This window comes from Pseudophryne corroboree, chromosome 3 (assembly GCF_028390025.1).
Source record: "Pseudophryne corroboree isolate aPseCor3 chromosome 3, aPseCor3.hap2, whole genome shotgun sequence".
NCBI classification, from domain to species: Eukaryota; Metazoa; Chordata; class Amphibia; order Anura; family Myobatrachidae; genus Pseudophryne; species Pseudophryne corroboree.
Window position 1 is genome coordinate 36,436,490 of NC_086446.1, and position 17,334 is coordinate 36,453,823.

Consider the following 17,334-nt stretch of genomic DNA (forward strand, 5'->3'; position numbering starts at 1 on the left):
AGAGCCCCTGACGGCCTATGAGACGTCTGGACAGGCACAAGCTGAGTAGCCGGCTGTCTCATGTCTTTTATACAGAGCTGACACTGTTACGTAATTCCTTCCAACAGTTCATCCACTCAGGTGTCGACCCCCTAGGGGGTGACATCACTATTACAGGCAATCTGCTCCGTCTCCACATCATTTTTCTCCTCAGACATGTCGACACAAACGTACCGACATACAGCACACACACAGGGAATGCTCTGATAGAGGACAGGACCCCACTAGCCCTTTGGGGAGACAGAGGGAGAGTTTGCCAGCACACACCAGAGCGCTATATATATACAGGGATAACCTTATATAAGTGTTTTTCCCCTTATAGCTGCTGTATTTTTAATACTGCGCGTAATTAGTGCCCCCCCCTCTCTTTTTTAACCCTTTCTGTAGTGTAGTGACTGCAGGGGAGAGCCAGGGAGCTTCCCTCCAACGGAGCTGTGAGGGAAAATGGCGCCAGTGTGCTGAGGAGATAGGCTCCGCCCCCTTATCGGCGGCCTTATCTCCCGTTTTTCTATGTATTCTGGCAGGGGTTAAATGCATCCATATAGCCCAGGAGCTATATGTGATGCATTTTTTGCCATCCAAGGTGTTTTTATTGCGTCTCAGGGCGCCCCCCCCCCAGCGCCCTGCACCCTCAGTGACCGGAGTGTGAAGTGTGCTGAGAGCAATGGCGCACAGCTGCAGTGCTGTGCGCTTACCTTGTTGAAGACAGGACGTCTTCTGCCGCCGATTTTCCGGACCTCTTCTGTCTTCTGGCTCTGTAAGGGGGCCAGCGGCGCGGCTCTGGGACTCATCCATGGCTGGGCCTGTGATCGTCCCTCTGGAGCTAATGTCCAGTAGCCTAAGAAGCCCAATCCACTCTGCACGCAGGTGAGTTCGCTTCTTCTCCCCTTAGTCCCTCGATGCAGTGAGCCTGTTGCCAGCAGGTCTCACTGAAAATAAAAAACCTAAAACTAAACTTTTCACTAAGCAGCTCAGGAGAGCCACCTAGTGTGCACCCTTCTCGTTCGGGCACAAAATCTTAACTGAGGCTTGGAGGAGGGTCATAGGGGGAGGAGCCAGTGCACACCAGGTAGTTCTAAAGCTTTACTTTTGTGCCCAGTCTCCTGCGGAGCCGCTATTCCCCATGGTCCTTACGGAATCCCCAGCATCCACTTAGGACGTTAGAGAAAAGCTTATAAAGACACCACACTGATCTGTGCGTTACATCACTTGTTTATTAAATTCTGCAAAGAACTTCAAAAATCTGCCTATGACCTCCCGTATAAAGAGCAAAGGTTTGCCCCACCACAAACGCATATTCACCACTAAGCCATGTGCTTATCTGTTCAATTGGCGCAACTGTACAATATATAGTAACATGACATTATAGAATTGCATTCTGCATTCGGCCCAGGTTTGCAGTTTCACAAATGACCCTCAGTGAGTTTGTAGCAGATTAAATAGTATGAGGCAAATAAATACAAGAAACTACAAGTTAAGATGGCCATACACTGTAAGATTATCTGTCCAACCAACCAATTTGGTGGTTGGAATAAAAACCTGGTAATGAATGGGAGCAAATGACGACCAACCATTTACTCCCAAACACTGGAAAAATGGTTGAACAAATTGGTTAAATCAAACAGATTTAACAAAGTTGTCTAAATGACCCTTATTGTCCATTTTCTAGTGTTTGGGTGCAAATAGTCGATTGTCCTGTGCTTCAAAACATTACTATTTTCTTCCAATCAGCAAAATGGTTGGTTGGTTGGACAGATAATCTTAAGGTGTATGGCCAGCCTAAAGGTGGGTACACACTGGCCGATATATCGGCCGTTCTCTTTAACGGCCGATATATCGCGGGTCCGTCGCAGCACAGCCGACGGGCAATATATCTACCGATATATTGGCGCGTCGCTGTGTGTGTACGGGCGGTCGGCCGAAGCCGACGGTGATTGACAGCTGAACTGGGTGGGCATGTGTACATGCCCCCCCAGTTCATGATGTCAGTCCCTGACGGATCGGCCAGTGTGTATGCTAAACACACTACCCGATCCGTCCATAGATAAATCTGCCGATCAATTGATCGGCAGAAATAGCTACCAGTGTGTACCCACCTTTAGGCGCATGAGCAATCTCTTCCAGTCTTATGCTGATAATATGTTACTCTTGTATGAATGCTAATTAATGATAACATACTAATTTACTGCAAGACTATTATAACTCAGTTATTTCAATATATCTTTGTATATACACTGTACATATATTTATGCTTATTTTATAATTTTCATTAAAGTTTTTACAATGTTTAGGGTATTGTTGCCACCCTGTTGCGTGTCTGTCATCTCACAGAAACTGTTTTCCATACATGTTTTGATCATCAAGAAATCAACATTTCTGTAAAGCTTTTGCCACATAAGGGATCGTCAACATTAAAAAGGCTTCTCACTGGTATGAGTTCTCTGGTGTCTGACAAGACGTGATTTCTGTATAAAACATTTCCCACACTCAGAGCATGGAAATGGTTTCTCACCTGTGTGAGTTGGCTGGTGTCTAATAAGATCTGATTTCTGTGTAAAACATTTCCCACACTCAGAACATGGAAATGGTTTCTCACCTGTGTGACTTTTCTGATGTCTTTCAAGAGCTGATTTAATTATAAAACACTTCCCACACTCAGAACATGGAAATGGCTTCTCATTTGCATGACTTCGTTGATGTTTCGTAAGATTGAATTTAACTGTAAAACATTTCCCACACTCGGAACACGGAAATGGTTTATCACCCGTGTGAAGTCTCTGATGTGCAACAAGACGTGATTTCTCCGCAAACTGTTTTCCACACTCAGAACATCGAAACATTTTCTCACCAGTGTGGGTTCTCTGATGTTTTACAAGTCCCGATTTCTCTGTGAAACATTTTCCGCACTCAGAGCATAGAAACGGCTTCTCACCTGTGTGACTTCTCTGGTGACTAATAAGATTGGATTTTTTTGTAAAACATTTCCCACACTCCGAGCATGGAAATGGCGTCTCACCTGTGTGTGTTATTTGATGTTCAACAAGACTGGATTTAAAGGTAAACCACTTTCCACACTCAGGACATGAAAAGGGTTTCTCACCTGTGTGAAGTCTCTGATGGGTAATGAGACCTAATTTATATGTAAAACATTTCCCACACTCAGAACAGGTATATACTTTATTACCACTATGAGTTATGCTATGTGTAAGATCTGAGATATCAGGAGAGCTTTCCTCATTATTAGAAGGATTAGATGACATATCTGCACTGTGAGGTACTGAATGTATATTTAGGGTAATAGGGGTTTCTCCTGGAGAATATTGTGTGTCACTATCTTCTTTCTTACAATCTGTAGCTGAAATGAGATGTTCCTCCAATGAATTCCTGCTGTGGCATTCATCTATTGGAAAAGAAATGAAGATAAAGAAACAGACATCTCGTTTTTACACTGAGTACATTTTCAAGATATTCAATTAGCAAATGACTAATGGGCCCTACTCACTGGCCGATGCGCCGCCGAGGTGCCCGACGGCCGATACGGCCGACGAGCGACCCGGCGGCGGGGGGGCAGTGACGGGGGGAGTGAAGTTTCATCACTCCCCCCGTCACGCGGCTGCATTGAAGTGCAGGCAAATATGGACGATATCGTCCATATTGGCCTGCATGCACAGCCGACGGGAGACCAGCGATGAACGAGCGCGGGGACGCGCATCGTTCATCGCTTAAGTCTCCACACTGAAAGATATGAACGAGTTCTCGTTCATTTATGAACAAGATCGTTCATATCTTTCAAAATATCGCCAAGTGTGTAGGGCCTATAACAATAAACACTAATTGGATACTCTCTTTGAACGTACAGTGCATCCAGAAAGCATTCACAGCGCTTCACTTTTTCCACATTTTGTTATGTTACAGCCTAGATTAAAAAATGGAATAAATGTATTTTTGTCCTTAAAATTCTACACACAATACCCCTTAATGACAACATGAAAAATATTTTTTTTTATTTTTGAAAATGTATTAAAAATAAAAAACTAAGACATTACCATGTACATAAGTACTCACAGCCTTTGCCATGAAGCTCAAAATAGAGCACAGGTGCATCCTGTTCCCACTGATCATCCTTGAGATGTTCCTACAGCTTAATTGGAGTCCACCTGTGGTAAATTCAGTTGATTGGACATGATTGTTAGGATAGGCCTGAACCAAGTTCGGGATTGGCAGAGATCCACTAGGTCAGGGCTGTCCAAACCAGTCCACGAGATCTACCAACAGTACACATTTTCCAGACCACCTAGCTGGTGCACAGGTGTAGTCATTACTAATTAGGATGTGCTGCATTCATTCCTAACTGCCAATTCTACAGATCTCCAGGAGGCCTGGAAAACATGAACTGTTGGTAGATCTTGAGGACCGGTTTGGCTAGCCCTGCACTAGGTAAATTTACCTGGAGTATAGCAACTGGCAAGGCAAGGGTTAATTGCAGCCAGACTGGATGCAAGATAACTTGGCAAGGCTGGGGTTAATTGCACACTTTGGCTAGGTGATACTGGCAAGGCGATGCAAGTGAAGACCACAAGACTTGATTAAATCAGATAGCAAAGCATGGGTTTATTGCAGGTCAGGTTAACAGGATACTGAAATGGTTACTGCAGACAGGCTTGACAAGGTATGATAACTGGAAGCCACAGGGTCAAATATGCACTGGTAACTGAACAATGGGAACTGATTGAATGAGGTGATAACTGCTGGGAGTAACCAGGTGAGTGTGTATGTGAGTTGATTAAAAGCAAAGTTCTGTCAGCTAGAGCAGAGAGACTTGCTTGATGAATAGGGACTAGGCTGTAATAACACACAGGCAGAGATGTAGCTTGAATACAGATATCCAGGAAATGCTGCAGGCCTGTAAATACAGGCACGGCTGGAGTGAAAAATGTTTGCTACCGACAACCAAGGACACAGGCTGGATGTTCACGAGACCTGAGGTGGCAGGATGAACTCACAAAGACTTGGCAGGAGTTTGGCAAGTATCAGGACCATGCATGAGAATAACGAGGCTATGGCTGGATGTTGACACGGAGCAGAAACAGACACAGGATGGCACGTACTGGACAGGATCCAATAAGGCACGGGTCCTAGTACTGGCAAGGAACCAGGACTCAGGAACAGATGTGGGGTTCAGACAGACAAACCAGGGTTACAAGAACTGGGAACTGCACAGTATTCAGCGACGTGTGGCAGGCTCACTAGGTGCAGAAATTTAGCAATATCACCGGCTCCAGGAGCAGGGCAGAATCCCTAATGAAAGGGAAAGAGACCAATCAGAGGAGGAGTCAGGTAACAAAAGCATTTCAAACAGGCGTGCTACATATGTAGCAGCAGGCTTCCAGGTTGCTAGGAGACAGAACACAAACAGGAATGAGTCAAAGCGGTGGCTCATAACAATGATTTGGAAAGGCACACACCTACCTATATAAGGTCCCACACTTGACAGTGCATGTCTGAGCACAAACCAGGCATGAAGTCGAAGGAATTGTCTGTAGACTTCCGAGACGGGATTGTCTCGAGGCACAAATCTGGGGAAGGGTACAGAAAAATATCTGCTGCTTTGAAGGTCCCAATGAGCACAGTGGCCTCCATCATCCGTAAGACGTTCGGAACCACCAGGACTCTTCATACAGCTGGCCGGCCCTAGTCAGGGAGGTGATCCAGAAACCAATGGTCACTCTGTCAGAGCTACCGCATTCCTCTGTGGAGAGAGGAGAATCTTCCAAAAGGACAACCATCTCTGCAACAACCCATCAATCAGGCCTGTATGGTAGAGTGGCCAGACGGAAGCCACTCCTTACTGAAAAGCACATGGCAGCCCACCTGGAGTTTGCCAAAATGCACCTGAAGGACTCTCAGACCATGAGAAACAAAATTCTCTGGTCTTATGAAACAAACATTGAACTCTTGGTGTGAATGCCAGGTGTCATGTTTGGAGGAAAGCAGGCACCGCTCATCACCAGGCCAATACCATCCCTACAGTGAAGCATGGTGGTGGCAGCATCATGCTGTGGGGATGTTTATCAGCAGCAGGATCTGGAAGACTAGTCAGGATAGAGGGAAAGATGAATGAAGCAATGTACAGAGACATCCTGGATGAAAACCTGCTCCAGAGCGCTCTTGACCTCAGACTGGGACGACGGTTCATCTTTCAGCAGGACAAGATATCAAAGTAGTGGCTTCAGGACAACTCTGTAAACGTCCTTGAGTGGCCCTGCCAGAGCAAAGACCTGAATCTGATTGAACATCTCTGGAGAGATCTGAAAATGACTGTGCACCGACGCTTCCCATCCAACCTGATGGAGCTTGAGAGGTGCTGCAGAGAGGAATGGGCGAAACTGCCCAAAGATAGGTGTGCCAAGCTTGTTGCATCATATTCAAAAAGACTTGAGGCAGTAATTGCTGCCAAAAGTGCATCAACAATGTATTGAGCAAAGGCTGTGAATACTTATGTACATGTCAGTTCTTAGTTTTTATTTTTAATAAATTGGCAAAAATCTCAAAAACTCTTTTTTTCACGTTGTCATTATGGGGTATTGTGTGTAGAATTTTGAGGGGAAAAATATTTTTTTTTCATTTTGGAATAAGGCTGTAACATAACAAAATGTGGAAAAAGTGAAGAGCTGTAAACACTTTCCGGATGTACTGTATATAACACAACAACATTACCAAACACATTGCAGAGACCCAGCCAACGTGTCACGCAGATTGCAGAAGCAAATTGGGCAACGCAAACCAAAATGCAGATTTTGGTGAGTAACCTTTCCGGATACACCTTGCCAACCGGCGTCATAGGACAGGAAGCCTCATTATTCAGTTACAATGTCCAACCGCAGGGTACATCCAGACACTTCTCACACACAAACACTGGATCCTTGATTGTAGAGTAAAAAGATGTATGTAAGGGGTATAGACGGGTCCACTAAAAGCCATTGGCAATTTAAGAGGTTGAGAGTGTGGGCTGGCTCCTCCCTCTATGCCCCTCCCACCAGACTCAGTCTAGAAACTGTGCCCGAGGAGACGACATACTTTGAGAGAAGGATTATATACAGATAGTGGTGAGATTCATACCAGCTCACACATACAAGGCACGTCAAGTCAACTAGCTTGAACCACTCAGCAACAGCTGAAACATTATTTACCAAGTAACAATACAGTACTCAACTAAAATGAAGTTGTACTGAACCAAATAACATTTGCAGGAAAACCATGCGCTGAGCGGGCGCCCAGCATCCTCTACGGACTACGACAAAAGGATTTACGGGTAGGTAACCAAAATCCTATTTTCTCTTACGTCCTAGAGGATGCTGGAGTCCACATCAGTACCATAGGGATGTACCAAAGCTCCCAGAATGGGAGGGAGAGCGCGGAGGCTCCTGCAGAACTGATTGAATGAACTTCAGATCATCAGAGGCCAAAGTATTGAACTTGTAAAACTTTGCAACCGTATTCGACCCAGACCAAGTTGCAGCTCGGCAAAGTTGCATTGCCGAGACACCCCAGGCAGCCGCCCAGGAAGACCCCAACTTACGAGTAGAGTGGGCCTTAACAGATTTTGGACATGGCAGTCCTGCTGTAGAATAAGCGTGCTGGATAGTGAATTGATTTCTTGGGATCATGTAGGACAAACATCCGACTTTCTGGGATGAGAAGTTCTCTTCACATATATCTTCAGAGCCCTTACGACATCCAAGGACTTTGAAGTAATTGAGGAGTCAGTAGCCACTGGCACCACAATAGGTTGGTTGATATGAAATGCCGAAACAACCTTCGGAAGAAACTGCTGATGAGTCCGGAGCTCAGCTCTATCTTCGTGGAAGATCAAGTAAGGGCTTTTACAGGATAAAGCCCCCAGCACGTCTAGCAGAAGCTAAGGCCAACAAAGTGACCGCCTTCCATGTAAGAAATTTGAGCTCTACCTCCTGTAGAGGTTCAAACCAATCAGACTGGAGGAACTGCAACACCAAGTTAAGGTCCCAAGGCGCTGTAGGCGGTACAAAGGGAGGTTGGATATACAGAATGCCCTTCAAAAAGATCTGAACCTCAGGAGGGCAGCCAATTGTTTCTGAAAGAAAATGGATAGGGCTGAAATCTGGACCTTCACATATCCCAACCTCAGACCCATATCCACTCCTGCTTGCAGGAAGAGGAGGAAACGTCCCAGTTGAAACTCCACCGTAGGAAACTCCTTGGACTCACACCAAGAGACATATTTCTTCCAAATACGATGGTAATGTTTAGACGTTACCCCTTTCCTAGCCTGTATGAGGGTAGGAATAACCTTCTTAGGAATGCACTTTCGAGCAAGAATCAGGCACTCAACTTCCATGGCATCAAACGTAGCCGCGGTTGAGTCTTGATAGGCGAATGGGCCCTGCTGCAGCAGGTCCTCCCGAAGAGGCCTCGGCTCTTCTTGCAGTAGATTCAGAAGGTCCGCGTACCAAGCCCTTCTTGGCCAGTCTGGGGAAATGTGGATCGCTCGAACCCTTGTTTTCCTTATGTGCTTTAGGATTCTTGGGATGAGTGGGAGTGGTGGAAACACGTACACTGACCGGAACACCCACGTAGTGTTCACTCTAGGCTGTTTTAGCAGGGCGCCGCGCCCCGCCCTTTTTTAAAAGGCAAAACCCGCTCTGCCTCTTTTGCGGCGCCCTGCTAGAACAGCTGCCCGCTTCCTGCCCTCCCAGCGTTTAAAGATGCCAAGCGCATCCGCACGGCATCCATTCACGCTATGGGAGAGAGCTGGGGGAAGCCCAGCACCGACAGAGGTGCTGGGCACGCCCCCAACAGTGACGCCGCTGGCCACGGACGCCCTCTACAGCAATGTATGTGGGCCGCACAGCCCACTAAAATTACGTTAGCGTGGCCATGCCCCCTAATTTACATGGCCGTGCCCCGTTTCGGGCATGTGCACGGATGCCCCCAGAGTCCGGCGCCCTGCCCTATTTCACTTCTACAGGGAACACTACCCACGGAGACACCAGGGCGACCACTGCCACTGCCTGTGGGTCACTCGACCTGGAACAATAACGCCAAAGCTTCTTGTTGAGGCGAGAGGCCATCATGTCTATTTGGGGTAAGCCCCAAAGATCTGTTATTTCCTTGAACACCTCCGGATGGAGTCCCCACTCTCCTGGATGGAGATCATGTCTGCTGAGGAAGTCTGCTTCCCAGTTGTCTACTCCCGGAATGAAGATGGCTGACAGCACCAACGCATGCTTTTCTGTCCAGAGGAGTATTCTTGTCACCTGTGACATTGCCGCTCTGCTCTTCGTTCTGCCCTGTCGGTTTATGTAAGCCACTGTTGTTACGTTGTCCGACTGCACTTGAATGGGCCGATTTCTCAGAAGAAGACGGCTCTTAGTTCCAGAATGTTGATGGGCAGGCCGGCTTCCAGGCTTGAACACCGTCCTTGGAAGGTTACTCCTTGAGTGACTGCTCCCCAGCCCCTGAGGCTCGCATCCGTTGTCAGAAGGACCCAGTCCTGAATCCCGAATCTGCAGCCTTCCAGGAGGTGAGGCAAGTGGAGCCACCAGAGGAGTGAAATCCTGACCTTTGGCGACAGACAAATTCTCTGGTGCATGTGGAGGTGAGATCCCGACCACTTGTCCAGGAGATCCAGTTGGAAGGTCCGAGCGTGGAACCTCCCATACTGGAGAGCCTCCAGTATGGGATGGTGGCCACCATCTTTCCCAACAGGCGAACGCATTGATGGGGTGGCTTCAGGACATCCCGGACCATGGCTTGTATCACCGCCTTTTCCTGAGAAAGAAACACCTGATGCACTTCCGTATCTAGGATCATTCCCAGAAATGACAATCTCCGGGTTGGTTCCAATTGTGACTTTGGTAGGTCAGAATCCAACCGTTATTCTGGAGCAGTTGCGTTGTGAGAACAAAGGACTGCAGCAGCATCTCCTTGGACGATCCAAGCCGTACGATACCCAGGCATGGCTGAAGTGTCCGAGTCTCGCTCCCACTGGCCTCACCACCGGGGCGTGCAGTCCACCGTCATGTGGAGGACTTTGGCGTACCCGAAGCAGGCTTTTGTTCCTGGGAAGCTGCAGTGGCAGGTTTCTTGAACTTAACCCGACCTCCCCTAAAGAAGGTATTGGACGTTCTTCGGAGGAGGTGCTGATGAGGGAAGAAACAGAGACTTACGCACTGTAGCGGTGGATATCCACGCATCTAGAGCTTCCCCAAAGAGACTGACCTGTATAGGGTAGGGACTCCACACTCCTTCTGGATTCTGCGTCGGCCGACCACTGACACAGCCATAGTCCCCGACGGGCTAAAACAGACATGGAAAAAATTCCCGCAGCTATGGAACTCAGGTCTTTCATGGATTCTACCATAAAACCTGTAGAATGATGTATGTTGCGTAAATACAATGCAACGTCATTCCTATCCATCGTATCCAAATCCTCAAGTAAGGCAGCCAACCACTTCACTATAGCTTTTGCAATCCATGCACTAGCAATAGTGGGACGTAATATGGCCCCAGAGGCAGTGTACATTTATTTAAGTGTGTTATCAATATTTCTATCTGCTAGCTCCTTTAAGGCGGTAGATCCCGGAACAGGCAAAACCACCTTCTTTGAGAGTCTGGACACAGATGCGTCAACAATCTGAGGGTTTTCCCACTTTTTCCTATCCTCCTCAGGGAAAGGAAACGCCACCAACACCCTTTTGGACCTGGAATTTTTTCTCAGGATTTTCCCATGCTTTTTCAAATATAGCATTCAATTCCTTTGACACAGGGAAAGTTAGCAAGGCTTTTTTATTTTCAGTGAAAAAAGCCTCCTCAACCTGCTCAGGTGTGGTATCATTAACATTCAACACATCCCTGATAGCCTTTATCAACAATTGCAGACCCTTTGCAAGAGATGCGGACCCCCACAATACATCCCCATCACCGTCTGTGGAGTCAGAATCGGTATCCATGTCGTCTTGTGTGACAAGCATAAGCGCACGTTTGTGTGGGTATATAACGGGGCGTCCTGAGGTACCAGGCATAGGCCATACAGCCATAGAGCTCTGTAATACCTGGGTTGCAGATTCATTACTAGCAACCCTGTCAGAAATCTGAGAAATCCAAGTTTTGATAGAAGAAAATCACTCTAGTTCCCTTGCTGGTATCTGTGCTAAATCAGTGCTATCCTGAGTACATGGAATGGGATCATCCTGGGAGGATAAATCCTCTGCAGCATATGACACAGTGTCCCTGGACATAGCTAAAGGAGACCACCAAACACTCCACACACACACAGGTGGGGGCAGACAGAGTCTCCCCCCCAAGAATGATAAGAGAGACACAGAGATTGGAGCCAACCCACACACAGCGCTTACAGCAAAGGGAGACCCCTTGTCAGCGCTGTCTGTGCACCTTAATAGGATACACAGTCGTTTTACAGCCTCCCCTCCCTTCTACAACCCCCTGGTACCGTGTACAGATAGCTGGGGTTGCTGTGGAGGGACCTTTTCTTCCATCCACCACTGTGCAGGCAGGAAAATGGCGCTGGAACGCTGCTGGGTCCGCTCTGAGGAGAAGCTCCGCCCCCTGAATGGTGCTGTCTACCCGCTCTTCAGATATTATACTGGCCTGAGGTAAAACTTGCTGGCTGAGACCCGTGGACCCCGACAGACTTGCTGACCAGTGTGGGGGTAAGCGCTGGCTCAGAGCGCCCCTCACAGCGCCGCATTATGTGCCTCTGAACCTTCCCAGGAGCGCACACCGGCCCCCCGCTTGCTAGGGGGGTCGGTGACTCACTCACTACTCTTCAGCTCTGTAAGAGGTTGGCGGCATGCTGCTGGGGCGAGCGGTTCCCTGTGGCGGAGACCGATCCGACCCCTCTGGAGCTCAGTGTCCAGTCAGCGCAGTCAGTGGCTCAGACACCGCAGGGCAGACACTGCTCCCCCCCTTAGTCCTTCGCTGCAGGGAGGCTGTTGCCAGCAGCCTTCTATAAAAAACTCTAAAACAACTTTTACTAGAAAAGCTCTGTAGAGCTCGCCTAGCTGTGACCGGCTCCTCCGGGCACATTTTCTAAACTGAGTCTGGTAGGAGGGGCATAGAGGGAGGAGCCAGCCCACACTCTCAAACTCTTAAAGTGCCAATGGCTCCTGGTGGACCCATCTATACCCCATGGTACTAATGTGGACCCCAGAATCCTCTAGGACATAAGAGAAAATACATCATCATTACTGACAAAGGGGGTAAATCAGACCTGATTGCTCACTAGCGTTTTTTTGTAGCGCTGCGATCAGGTCAGAACTGCGCATGTGTATGCACCGTAATGCGCAGGTACGTTGCACGGGTGCAAAGCGGATCGTTGCTGTGCGATGGGTTTTACGAAGAATCCACTCGCACAGCCGATCGCAAAGAGACTGACAGGAAGAGGGCGTTCATGAGTGGCAACTGACCGTTTTCAGGGAGTGTTTGGAAAAACGCAGGCGTGTCCAAACGTTTGCAGGGTGGGTGTCTGACGTCAATTCCAGCCCCAGACAGGCTGAAGTGATCGAAGTCCTGGGAAACTCAGAAACTGCACAAAGTTTTTTTTGTACCGCTCGGCTACACATGCGTTCGCACACTTGCACAGCTAAAATACACTCCCCGGTGAGCGGCGACTATGCGAACGCAGGACAGCAAAAAAACACTAGCGAGCGATCAGGCCGACCCTTAAAGTCTCTTGTACTGACTGAACAAGGAGAATACGTGACGACTCTGTAATAAGTGCTTAGTACTCACCTGTGCTGATAGCTGTATGGATTTCTTCCTCCTTATACTGCTGACCACTCCCCACATATGTCTCTTCATCTCCCTCTACAACTTCTACCTTAATTACAGCCAGATCTTCGCCCTAATTGATCCACAAAACAATAAAATAGTAATAATAATGTCTGATTTCAATAATAAATATAAATTGGTAGCATCCCACCTACCTGATCCTCCTGTGAGATCCTGTGATTCTCCTCTGTACAATCCTGGGATGACAAAGGACGATGACATCTCTCTGGGGTATTTCTGCTACGGTATCCGTCTGTAATAGCACACAGTGACAGTGTGTATATAGGGGCCCTTAAATTGTCCCCTCCTTTACAATCAAGTAAAGTCTCCTCTTACCCAGAGATGTGAGGGGCCGGTGATTCTCCATCATCACGTCCTTGTACAGACCCCTGTGTTCCTCTATATATCCCCCCTCCTGCATGGAGAAATAGACAGTAATGATACAGTAAAAATCTGTATTATTATAGAATAAATATGTCAAGTGCGGAATCCTAATCAGAAGGAACCTCAGCCTAAACCAGATATACCATAGACCACTAACCCAATGACAGAGAGATGCACTGTCATCCCTGTTCCTATCTGCCTTCTAACACTCCTACCATTATTACTATCATTCAAACTGAACCTTCCCTGTCCGTGAACATGTGACATCATGGGACCAATTATTGAGATTGTAATATCCACCATGGATGTACATTCGTTGTATACAATCATACCATAGTTTTTAAGCACAGAGAGGCCTTGGTGAATTCACTGGGTTTATAATATATACAGTGTTCAGGGACCGCTATGGGCTCGAACTTGGCACCCTTCTAAGCCAACATTTTCACGACTGCGTAAGAGACAACACATATTATGTCGAGATATCAGTCCAACATCTAATTATATAAAAGAATTATAGATGAAGTTTTTCGGCTTTGGGCTGGCTCTGCCGAATCTTTTGTTCGGATGGTTAACGGTCTGGTTTAGACCACCCCGTAAAGGGCACCTATCAGGTTGATGCCAATGGCATAAACTTTCTGATTATTACACGCTCAATAGTGGCACACGCAACGCGACACTATACCACGTTAGTGGATCGTAACACGTTTCTACACACCAATGTTCACCACCCACCGGTGTTGAAGAACAGTCTACCGTCTAACAGTTTTGAGTTTTTTGTAACAAATCTGACACTAAAACAGCTGAGGCACAAGTGTCTCAGATGTTACTCTAGAGCAGGGCTGGCCAAACCGGTCCTCGAGATCTACCAACAGTTCATGTTTTCCAGGCCTCCTGGAGACCTGTAGAACTGTCAGTTAGGAATGAATGCAGCACATCTTAATTGTGTTTACATACAATGCCTAAGGCTTGAAAAAAAACTTGTAGCATGTACAGGAGGAACCGGAGACTGTGGCAGCGGCACAAGAGGGACCGGTGACTGTGGTGCGCACGGGAGAGACCGGTGACTGTGGCGTGTACGGTAGAGACCGGTGACTGTGGCGTGCACGGGGGTCACCAGTGACTGTGGCGTGTGCAGGAGGTAGCGGGGCTGTGCCGTGCTCAGGAGGGACTGGGGGCTGTGACAGGCACAGGGGCTGTGACGTGCACAGGAGGTAGCGGGGCTGTGCCGTGCTCAGGAGGGACTGGGGGCTGTGACAGGCACAGGGGCTGTGACGTGCACAGGAGGTAGCGGGGCTGTGCCGTGCTCAGGAGGGACTGGGGGCTGTGACAGGCACAGGGGCTGTGACGTGCACAGGAGGTAGCGGGGCTGTGCCGTGCTCAGGAGGGACTGGGGGCTGTGACAGGCACAGGGGCTGTGACGTGCACAGGAGGTAGCGGGGCTGTGCCGTGCTCAGGAGGGACTGGGGGCTGTGACAGGCACAGGGGCTGTGACGTGCACAGGAGGTAGCGGGGCTGTGCCGTGCTCAGGAGGGACTGGGGGCTGTGACAGGCACAGGGGCTGTGACGTGCACAGGAGGTAGCGGGGCTGTGACGTGCTCAGGAGGGACTGGGGGCTGTGACAGGCACAGGGGCTGTGACGTGCACAGGAGGTAGCGGGGCTGTGCCGTGCTCAGGAGGGACTGGGGGCTGTGACAGGCACAGGGGCTGTGACGTGCACAGGAGGTAGCGGGGCTGTGCCGTGCTCAGGAGGGACTGGGGGCTGTGACAGGCACAGGGGCTGTGACGTGCACAGGAGGTAGCGGGGCTGTGCCGTGCTCAGGAGGGACTGGGGGCTGTGACAGGCACAGGGGCTGTGACGTGCACAGGAGGTAGCGGGGCTGTGCCGTGCTCAGGAGGGACTGGGGGCTGTGACAGGCACAGGGGCTGTGACGTGCACAGGAGGTAGCGGGGCTGTGCCGTGCTCAGGAGGGACTGGGGGCTGTGACAGGCACAGGGGCTGTGACGTGCACAGGAGGTAGCGGGGCTGTGCCGTGCTCAGGAGGGACTGGGGGCTGTGACAGGCACAGGGGCTGTGACGTGCACAGGAGGTAGCGGGGCTGTGCCGTGCTCAGGAGGGACTGGGGGCTGTGACAGGCACAGGGGCTGTGACGTGCACAGGAGGTAGCGGGGCTGTGCCGTGCTCAGGAGGGACTGGGGGCTGTGACAGGCACAGGGGCTGTGACGTGCACAGGAGGTAGCGGGGCTGTGACGTGCTCAGGAGGGACTGGGGGCTGTGACAGGCACAGGGGCTGTGACGTGCACAGGAGGGACCGGGGGCTGTGCCGTGCTCAGGAGGGACTGGGGGCTGTGACAGGCACAGGGGCTGTGACGTGCACAGGAGGTAGCGGGGCTGTGCCGTGCTCAGGAGGGACTGGGGGCTGTGACAGGCACAGGGGCTGTGACGTGCACAGGAGGTAGCGGGGCTGTGCCGTGCTCAGGAGGGACTGGGGGCTGTGACAGGCACAGGGGCTGTGACGTGCACAGGAGGTAGCGGGGCTGTGCCGTGCTCAGGAGGGACTGGGGGCTGTGACAGGCACAGGGGCTGTGACGTGCACAGGAGGTAGCGGGGCTGTGACGTGCTCAGGAGGGACTGGGGGCTGTGACAGGCACAGGGGCTGTGACGTGCACAGGAGGTAGCGGGGCTGTGCCGTGCTCAGGAGGGACTGGGGGCTGTGACAGGCACAGGGGCTGTGACGTGCACAGGAGGTAGCGGGGCTGTGACGTGCTCAGGAGGGACTGGGGGCTGTGACAGGCACAGGGGCTGTGACGTGCACAGGAGGTAGCGGGGCTGTGACGTGCTCAGGAGGGACTGGGGGCTGTGACAGGCACAGGGGCTGTGACGTGCACAAGAGGGACCAGGCGCTGTGGTGTGTGCGGGGTGGAACGGGTGACTGTGTCATGCGCCGGAGGGACTGGTGACTGTGGCGTGTGCAGGGGAACAGTGTGCAGGACTGTGTATACAGACAGTATGTCCCAGCATATCCAGTGGATGCAGGTAGCTCATGGACATATACATATATATTATACTTGCCTACCTGACCCTCTCCATGAGGGAGAAAATGCTCTGTTCCTGGACTCTCCTGGTAATGTATGATTGCCATCACCTGTGGTGAGCTAGGTAATGGATAAGAAAGGTGTTTCACCACAGGTGATGGCAATCATACATTACCAGGAGAGTCCAGGAACAGAGCATTTTCTCCCTCATGGAGAGGGTCATGCAGGCAAGTATGCTGTAGGGTCACAGCCTCATTGTCCCGCCCCTCACGCCTGCCTCATTCTCCTCCTGTAGCTAGTTATACCTCATTACATCACACCTATAACTCACGATACATCTACTGTATATACTCACCCCCGGCTAATCATCATCTGCTCTCACCCGGAGGATGTTACACGCCCTACTTCCGGCCCGTTAAAACGCTCGACTTCCGGTCTGTGCGGTACACCATTCTTCCGTGTTGTAGGTCCCACATTACTTCCGGCCTGTGCGTTCCAGAATGCGGAAGTGATGTCTTCAATTTCAGCCTCCGAGTGTCCTGTGTGCTTACTCCGATTAGAGGCTGTATGGCTGTGTCCGGCAGCAGCAGTGTCCTATTACACACGGGGAGCTGCCTGTTTTGTCCTGTATGGGAGAAGCAATCTGTGGTATCCTAGTATAAAGTGGGACCACCAACCATAGTAGGACGGTTGGTTCTATATCGGAGGGGCTGAAGGGACCTTGTGACGTATTGAGGGGAGGAGCTACGTCACCAGGGGGAGGAGCTACGGGCGAACAGGGTACCCGAAAAGTACCCTCGCGGGCTCGCTTCGCTCGCCACGCTTCGGGCACGGTGGCTCGCTCCGCTCCGCTTCGCTCACCACCTAATTACTAAAGGTAATAGTTGGTGGCGTGGATAGTAGAGGAACTATCCCGCTGGCCTAGCTCCTCCCCCTTGCGTCGTAACTCCTCCCCCTTACGGAAAAGGTCCCTTAGCCCACTTGATTCTAGCATCTACCCTGGTTGGTTCTATATCGGAGGGGCTGAAGGGACCTTGTGACGTATTG

The 17,334-nt window shown here is 50.0% G+C and overlaps 1 protein-coding gene across 1 annotated transcript; it reads right to left on the reverse strand.

The window, feature by feature from the left end:
* Positions 1-1,233: 1,233 nt before the first annotated feature.
* LOC135054638 (oocyte zinc finger protein XlCOF6.1-like) lies at positions 1,234-17,079 on the reverse strand. The gene is made up of 5 exons (XM_063957863.1): positions 16,643-17,079; positions 13,207-13,285; positions 13,026-13,123; positions 12,832-12,943; positions 1,234-3,439 (listed from the first exon to the last, which is right to left on the reverse strand). The coding sequence occupies exons 2-5, from the start codon at positions 13,238-13,240 to the stop codon at positions 2,451-2,453; spliced, it is 1,233 nt and encodes a 410-aa protein (XP_063813933.1). The 5' UTR covers positions 13,241-13,285; positions 16,643-17,079; the 3' UTR covers positions 1,234-2,450.
* Between the last annotated feature and the right edge of the window lie 255 nt (positions 17,080-17,334).